We start from the raw sequence: 9,493 nt of genomic DNA on the forward strand, positions 1-9,493 counted from the left end.
AATCCGAATCTGAAGCAATGTATATAGCTCAGTTTTGGAACCCGTTTAAATTTCGGGCAAAAGGTGATATAAGAGGTACCAATGCACAGATTCATGGACCAGTGCCATCAGCTATCATTAGGTATCAAATAGTTGGTTTTCTAACTCAACAAAGAAACATGATAATTTATTCATGGTAAAAAAATTGTATCTAAGCATGCATAATAATGACAATTACCTGTGCAATTGCATATATTGCTCGGAGGATTCTAGCATAATCTGTTCCAAGCATCTGAATGACAACATCTGCCAACAAAGTACCCCCACAGCCTAAGATGGGCCCAAACAAGCAAACTGGTCAGAAATCATCACCAGGGTACCAGACTAAAGAAAAGCAATGTTATCATTTGATGAACAAATTTGTACAGGACCTAACCTAGATTAATACAGTACGATAATGATACTTGCAAACTAAATAACTAAGAAAGGTGCTACAGAAACTTCCACGGAAAGACTTGAATGAAGTATAAAAATCAAACCTGAATACCAATCAGAAATCGTATACAATAGATTACATCTTCTAACCACCCTCTTTTCGCTGTCTGGAATGATCAGGAAACTGGTGAGTGGTGTTTATTGCCTCCTCCGGCAATTGCTAAACTGGGTGCTAATTTCGTCTTTGTGAAAAGTAACCAGATTTATCTAGTTATTTCAAATGAAGTTTTCTTCATTGTATAGTTGGTAGCTAATCACATGATAAATTTTGCTATGTTTCATCTTTGACCAGAATAGTAAGAGAAGAGAATTTCTGGCCAATAAATATGTGACGCTAGGATGATGTGAAAAAAACGTAAATTTTTGGCTCTTAAGAGCACAAAGATGGCTCCTACAACCTTATATTTTCTCACTAAGCTACCAGGATACCGGAGGCATGGTAGGGTCCAAATTGCATTGCTAATGAAATATACCGAAAAAATTCATTGTTCAGATGCTGACAAGATTAGAAAGCAACCAAACCTTAAAAGTAAAGTTGTATCAGACAAGAAGATAAAAGTAAGAAAATTTCTAGGAAAAGAAATGCATAAATGAAACTGTAGCTGATAAGAGACAATACATTGGTCCGAACAAAGTCATCATGCTCCTAAGTCCAATGTACCGTGATGCAGCACCTTTTACACCCTGTCCACAATGAGCAGTATGTGTAATTTGAATAGAAATGAATCAATATGATTCCTATTATATTAATATGTATCATGATACATATATTAGGGTTATTTGCATATATATTGTATAATGAGTATAATTGTACATTATTGTGTTGTATTTGGTAGAAGTGAATGAGATTAGGAGAATATGCAATTCGATTTGTTCTCCTTTTAGGAAAAATGTACTTAATTTCAACTCCCTCCTCTCTTTTGTTCCTAGAAATCCAAATTCGAGTTCAAACCCAATAATAAGAAGTCAAACTTATTTTTCTTACAAACTTCTATAATACTAAATTTGCACTTCTTCATTTTTGTTCAACTTCCCACTTACCTCCTTGATCTTGCCTTGAATCTTGTTCTGGTATGCCGAACGTATAAAGTCATGTACACATACAACCAGATCATTTCTGTGTTATATATTCTCTTTACTAGAGGTTTGAAAGTGGTGTAAGCAAATGCTTGGTATTAGAAACTATGATCTCACAATTCTATTCATCAAAAATAATTATTGTTTTCTGTAATAATATTGAAAGGAATAATAACATGAAATATTTACAGTAATGCTACCTGTTTTGCTGCAAGCAATGCCACTCTTGACTCCAAGTTTACGGTGGCCAAGTGTCCCCCCTAAAACATGCGAGAGTAGATGAAACATATTACATGCTACAAAAAGAACTAAATAGTGATAAATTAGTAACAAAGAGCCTAACTTGAATATAACATATTTTTAAACAAAGTACCAGTATTATGTAAAAATTAAATCTTTCATATAACCAGCATTGAACTTTAGTGAAAGTGAACAAAATAAAATTAAAAGTTAACTTTTTTTATTAAGTCGTATCGCGAAATATCATGTTTTATCATTGGATAGCAGAATCAACATACCAAACACAATAATATCATTTAAGGTTGTAGAGGCTGTTAGGTTTGGATTTTAAGAAACAGGGTAGGAGGAAGAATAATATACTTTGTATGACCATGCAATTGTTAAGGATATTTTTAATCAGAATATCAACCAATTTACCACATAAAAGACTTCTTTTGTTATTTCTGGATTGGTCAAGCTATTATTACTACAGCTGTCGAGAAAAATTTGCTTTTGCCATCAAATAACGCCTCACTTTCCATACTTATTATCAATACTCTCGGTTTCAGTACGTTCTCCTTTTACGTGGAAGTTATCTGGTAATGTTTAATCAAGGCCCTGATAAAAATGCAGCACCAAATTAATAATGGACCAGATAAAAATGATTTTTTTCTACAACCTACAGTAGAGCAATTTACCTACCAAAATTATCTTTAGATGCGTAAAAGGGTATGATGTAAGGTTCTTCACACACTAATTATTAGTCCATTTGTATCAGTATAACTAGCACAATATGCAAAATGCAGACCCAGATTTCCACTAATACATCTACATGAAAAAAAAAACTAACTTTTAATAATTAAAAAAGGAATAAAGAAACTTGGTTATTTCAATTAAATATTTAAATGAATATGTTGTACATGTAGAACTTGTATGGCAAAGTCAAGATTCAAGAATAGATACAGAACGTTGTACGCTGTTAGTAAAGATTGCAAAAAAAAAACATGCAAAACACGTTATTCATTTACATTCACTTAGGCTTGTTTGGATAGGGGGTTAAGGAGGTAATGGTTGGGTTGGGTTAGGCTAGGTTGGGTTGAGATGGCTTGAGCCCTTGTCTTGTTTGGATTTAAGGGTTGAGCAAGAGAGATTTAGGAAGGGTTGGGATATGTAAATGTTGTAATAAATATTTTTTAATCTAGCAAAAGTAATTAGAATTCAAAAATTAAATTAATTTAAAATATATATAAATTGGAATATTATATAATTTTGGTGGTGGTAACTATTAGTTTTAAATTTTTCAAAACAAATCAAGTAATTTTATTAATACTATAAATTTAATATTAAAAACTCATTTTTCAAAATTATTTTGTATTTGAATCTTTGTTTTTCAATCATACAGTTTTTTTTAATAAAAGAAAAAAATCAATCATCCAACAAAGCATAAGAAACAAAATAAGTAAATTTGACATTCATATCTAGCAAAGAAACAAATTACTGCAGTGGACCCCATTATTCATATTCGCTCAGCCAACTCACTACACCCGATTTGGGGTGTTGAAATCCATATGCTTTTCCATTGAAGCAGAACCTCTCACCAACCCCTTACCAGCCTCTCAAAACCAAACCCTCTCGTTTTATTTTTTTGCCAAATGAGGGTTGAGAGATATGAACCCCTCCCGACCCAACCCAGCCCCTCAGAACCCTCCATCCAAATAAGTTAACGAATTAATAAGTGGAATACCTTCCTGATAACTTCGTTCTTTATGTGATAGTTTGCAGCTTCCAAAAACAATTTTCCAGATAACCCCCTTGCTAACTAATAGACCAAAATACTAGGTTAAAGTAGCAATAATCAGCCAATAATAAACACGAAAACAAATCACAAAAAAAAAAAAAAAACTCTTACCATCTTATATAGCTTCCCCAATGTCAAAATTCCACCACCCTAAAAAACAAAGAAAATAGAAGCTGATATATGAAAAGGGATAAATGCTAGTCAAGTCACTGAAAGACAATGGAGGACAGTAATGAACTAAAACTAAAAAACCTTCAAAATCACTGAACGGAGACCCAGAGCTCCAGCCCTTAAAGCAGAAACAGTTTGAATTTTCCATTGGCTGAGACCAAGTTCTAAACTACCCTGACCATCAGGAGTCATTGATTTGGTTATTCTTCCTGCTTCATCACTGCATCAACAAATATATTCTCAACTGTCAAGTAAGTCATTAGCAACATATAAGCAATTTAGTAAATGATTAACATGCCAAGAGAACCAAACATCACAAGACCTCCAAGCATTTTCATCCTGGTATTTCACCATATATAATGAAGTTCAAAAGCGGGACCCACACACACAGGCACGCTTACACACACAACACAAGCATCCGGAATTTATACGAGTGTTTTGATGTTAAAAGATCTACTGAATTATATTCAACGATAAATGGCCCTAGCATCTGATAACAATCTGTAAACGAACCATAAAGCAAGTAGAATATCTAGAAAAATCCATGACTGACATATATAACAATACCTAGAGTAATCTTGCAGCAGATGAAGAAAAATCTCTACTTCTAGGTCTTCCGTTTTCAATTTGGCTGAGCAAGGTATTTTCAGCTTTTTTCGTACACTCAGCAAAACATTTCTATATGATGGCCTCCAACCCCTACCATGAGTTTCATATCAACTTAATCAGAGAAAAAAGAAACGGAATTCTGCTATAAGAAACAAGAAAAAGTATTAATTGGGACAGAGTCGGTGCAGGTTACAAATTAGTACAATTGAATTTTTTTGAAGTACTAAAAAGTAAAAACTAGTGAGGGTTTGGGGAAACTGCATATCGTGTATATACTATACTGTGCAACACCAATGTTATCACAAAGACGACTAGTCAGCGACTAGTCGACGCGATAATCTCGACTAGTTGACATGAAGGTCGCCCAAGAATCTCGAACCTCGACTTGGGGCCTTCATAACCATAATAGTGGTGTACCATGAACCAAATGACAGTACACAAGAAACAAATGATATTAAGATAGATGTCTTTACTTGATATTTATCACATTTATGTTTTTATTTGCTTGGATATGTTTGGTATTTGGAATATTACTGTTATTATGCGGTACCTATGCTAATTTTGAACTTATTATTCTATTACTTTTGATTTAAACTATGAAACTGACATGTTAATTATATTATATATTAAATCTGGTAATTATATGTATAATGAACACTTTGTCGACTTTTTACGACTAGTCTTCACCAAGGTACTCGGGCGTCAAGGCTCAACTTGGCGTCGTGATAACCTTGTGCAATACTACAACATGAAAAAAGATATAACGATCACCATGATAAGGCTATCTGGTACTCCATTCAAACTCGCATAATGTTAATTTAGATACCAATTCACACTTCGTATATAGGTCAAACGGAAGCACCTTTCTTAACATATCAATAACTTTAGTTTCAGCACTATCCATTGTAAGAACAACAATAATGTATAACCTTCATGTTCAGAGTAATAGGAGATTGTGAAGTATGACAGCATTTAAAGAATCTAACAATCAAACTGATTAATTCTTTCTGGAAAAAAAACTGATTAACTTCTTGAAGCACAAGAACCAAGTAACAGAGTATTCGTGTTTATGCGCTACTATATGAAGAAAATTATCAAAATTAGATGAATAACCTTAATGTAGAACGTGCATCAGCAGCAAGGAAAAAGAATCTTGATTCAAGCATCTCAATAAAATCATCTCTCTCGTCTGGATCTTGCTCAACCATGAAATAGTCAATGTCCTTAGGTCTTGCAATTGACTTCAGCAAGGGACTGAAGTAGCTATGAAAATAGCCAAATTGAACAAAATTTATGCTTCAACACATTTGAAGATGACAATTTGTGTGTTGTGATAGCTACTTGCATACTATTTAGAAAACGTAAATTATAGAGAAAGGGGGAATTACAAAGAGGGAAAGGGGAATAATATATGAACTGTCTCATTCGCTAAGAATAGCTAATAGCTCCGTAAGTATCTACAGTTTGAGTCAAACACATTATAAACATCATCTAATTTTAGGCCTCTTTCCTTGCTTCTTCAAAGTTTCTTAAGTACAACCTGTCGAGAGAAGGCTTCTCGAGATTCACAAAAGCAGAATTGGTGCATCAGTTTAATTATGGGTAAGTAACTGCTGATACTTCTTATTCAGTTACTGCAAAAACATTTTGGTGCTCTATACTTGTCCACAAAAGATCTTATCAGCATACCTCTTGCCGAAAAGAATTTGTTTGAGTTCATATAACTCAGATCCTGTTGCAAGCTGAAGCACATAGTTCAGTTCCGGATCATATGTACCTGAAGAAAAGTATTGCAAAGCCTATTTATTATTTTTAACAAGAAATGTATATGTATATGTGGAGATACCATAAATAAACTACATTTCTCCGACTCTTTACTTCCCCCTGATTGTCCGTGTCAAATGCCGGACACTTCATTTAGGGGACAAAACAGTAACACAAAACGCTATAAAATGTCTTGGACATTCTGACAGAGTGCAATTCAAATACAAATTTATGTAGCTTCTGTGCCATCATAATTCATATTACAGACATAAGAGAAACAAACTACTCCCTTTGTCCCAACCATATCGTTACATTTCCTTTTTGGGTTGTCCCATCCAATTCTTTACATTTCAAAATTTTCCAAAAGTAGTAAAGTTTTAATAATATAAAAATTAACAACATCCACTACTTACCTCCACTATACCCACTTTATTCATAAAAAATTGATCGGTCCCACAACTTAATTCACTTTTCAACTTCCCTCTACTATTTTATCATTTTTCTTAACCTCTTTGCCCAACCCAAATGTAAACAAATGGGAGGGATGGAGGGAGTAAGAAATAGTCTAATGTGAGGAAGACATCAACTGGAAAGGAAGGGGTCAACGAAAAAATGCAGTGACACATTACAGCTTTATTTATTTTGGCGTAAATATTGTGCTCTTTAAAAAATATTAGGCAGGAAATGTGTATAAAATAATTCAAGCAAATAACTTTTCTTACTCTTTTTCATCCAAATTGCACAAATTTTTTGACAATACTCCCAAGCAAACTAGGACATGAAAACTAGCAAAATGTTTTACGCTACAACAATTTACGGGAAACAAACAAAGCCTGCTATGCCAAGGAAATTGCGATCAACATCTCTTCTCTAGATATCCATCAAACTATGTACACCTAGATTCCCTTCCCAATTAAAATTATCACACACTCACAAATCAACTACATTCAAATAAGAAACTAAACTTAACTGCTTTCTGTAAACACACACATTAACTCTACTTACAAACAAGCAAATAATAAATTCTACGCCATAATAAAGAACCACATAATACAATAATACCCAAAAACACACACATACTTGTATATTTATTTATACACAATATACCTCCATTTTGAGGAGAACTTGAAGCACGGACCGCGAGTGGATAACGACGCTGATAACCTGCAAAAATTAAAGAAATAAAGATCAAATAAATACATAATTGTAGTGTGATAGAGGATGAAGTGTAATTGCAATAGTACCTGATGATAATTATTTAAATTAGGGTTAGAAAAAGTGAAATGAAAGTGAAAATTGGGGATAAATGACAAGAAGAATGGTTAAAAATGGTGAGTTTAGGAGTGGTGGTGGTGTATATACATACATCTTTACATACTACTAGCTCTATCAATCGAGGACTGAGCACACACACCCCTTTAAAATCTGTCCAAGAGGATTTTGTTATATTTTAAAAAATTTGAACTATTAAGATTCATTAATTTTTTATTAATGGCAACTTGCTAAATTTTACCCGCATAATCATTATAAAATTAATTTTAAAGACACAAATTTCATTAAATATTATATTTATTTAAAATATTGAAACTGAGTTATAGAGTATTTATTACAATTCTAAAAAAATGAAAGTTATATTTTGCAATAAATTATACTTTTTTATTAATTTAAGAATTATTATACAATAAATTTAATAAATTGTGTCATAACTTAAGTATGATAACCAAATTATTCTTTTGGTAGTTGGTGAGCTACATCATTTCGGTACGTTAATAAAATTTGTTCTTATAATATTTTATTATAATTTACATTTACCCAAATAACAAAAAGTAAAATTTACATTTGCAAAGAAATTTGAAAAAATAAAAATAAATATATTTATAATGCCAAATGAACAAAAATGCTACTCAAAAATATATAATTTCTAATTTAGCTTGCATTCAACACTATCCTACACATATATCAATAATATTAAAATATATAAGAAAAACTTTTTTTTCTTTACAAACCTTTTAACACAAAATGTTTAAAAGATTAAAAAGATAAGTTTGAAAATTTTTAAATTAACTTTTCAATATTTTTTATAATCAGAATTTGTCGAATGGCGTACATTAGCTTATGAATTTCAAATTAAAGGGGTTAAGTTACTTAATACTATCAATGCCACAATTCTTTCACTGTATTTAAATCATTTCAAAATAAATAATAGCAAATTCACCATAAAATTTAAATTAAATACTAAATTAAAAATTTAAGTCTATTTTTAAATTATTGGGAAAGAAATCAAATAAATAAATAAAAGGAATTTTTAGAAAGTATACACCAAGCGTAGCGGCATGATACTTGTATTTGATTAATAGTAAAAACATTCATTTTATTTTAGTATATGATAGGGATAGAAATAAATCCTAAACATACATTAATTGTCACATTAATTACATTTTGGGTTTTCTTGTCCAAACCCCAACAACAGAAGCAGAAGAGACTCGTTTAAGCTCATAGTTGAATTAGAATAACGGCCGAATTAGTCATAAGCCCCATCAGCAGAGGTCGTTCAAGATCCACGAACATGAGCTATTCATGGGATAGGCCAATACGGCTAAAAGAGTATAGACATGTGTCCAAAACAAACACACACTCGTACAAGGAAGGATCTGGAATTCCTTCCCTTGCATGATTCCTAATTACCATTTAAGTTTGAGACTTGTCCACCTAGTTCCCCAACACACGTCTAACCCTAGACTCCTCTATATAAAGGGTTCTACCTCTCAACATAAACTATGTTTTTGGCTTGATTCTCTACAATACAAGATACGTAGGCATGTTGAGGACAGACAGTCTCAAACACGAGAACAACCATTAAAACTCAAAACTGACAAACCCTAGTATTAATTACTAACGCTTCCTACTTTTTATTCCACAACATTTGACGCCGTCTGTGGGAAGACAACAACAACCATGATGAACACGGAGCAAAGACAACAATGGAGTTGATGGTCCTATCACATCACGGACGATCGCCTAAATAGTGGAGATAACTCCGCACTCAACCTATGCCTATACACATGCAGGAATCCCTGTAGGGGCATCTGAGGCTCAGCCACAAGAGACGAATCCCCCGGCTCCTCAAAGGATGAATCCCCAATTTCAGCAACTACATGCACCTATAAACCCTTAGCCCGTTGGGTATTAGTACTCCACGATCGTGACCACTAACAACCCTTACGGGATGCCTCTATACCCCGACGTTGGAGGAAGTGGGCACTCTAATCGGAGTGAAGGACGGCGGATGCCCCAATACATTCGTGACTTGGCTCCCATCCCTGAGAAACAAGAATTCTCTGGAGCCTAATCTTCTAGAGACTCTGAATTATCGGACGATGA

At 33.1% G+C, this 9,493-nt stretch overlaps 1 protein-coding gene across 1 annotated transcript; it reads right to left on the bottom strand.

Moving 5' to 3' along the window:
• Nucleotides 1-408: 408 nt before the first annotated feature.
• LOC141699987 (uncharacterized) lies at nucleotides 409-8,609 on the bottom strand. The gene is made up of 11 exons (XM_074503768.1): nucleotides 8,549-8,609; nucleotides 7,220-7,276; nucleotides 6,038-6,125; nucleotides 5,462-5,611; nucleotides 4,307-4,438; nucleotides 3,821-3,959; nucleotides 3,680-3,718; nucleotides 3,515-3,589; nucleotides 1,752-1,811; nucleotides 1,094-1,158; nucleotides 409-581 (listed from the first exon to the last, which is right to left on the bottom strand). Exons 1-11 carry the CDS (start codon nucleotides 8,607-8,609, stop codon nucleotides 560-562), a joined length of 888 nt encoding a protein of 295 aa, XP_074359869.1. The 3' UTR covers nucleotides 409-559.
• Nucleotides 8,610-9,493: the final 884 nt, after the last annotated feature.

This window comes from Apium graveolens, unplaced genomic scaffold, assembly GCF_009905375.1.
Source record: "Apium graveolens cultivar Ventura unplaced genomic scaffold, ASM990537v1 ctg1613, whole genome shotgun sequence".
NCBI lineage: Eukaryota > Viridiplantae > Streptophyta > Magnoliopsida > Apiales > Apiaceae > Apium > Apium graveolens.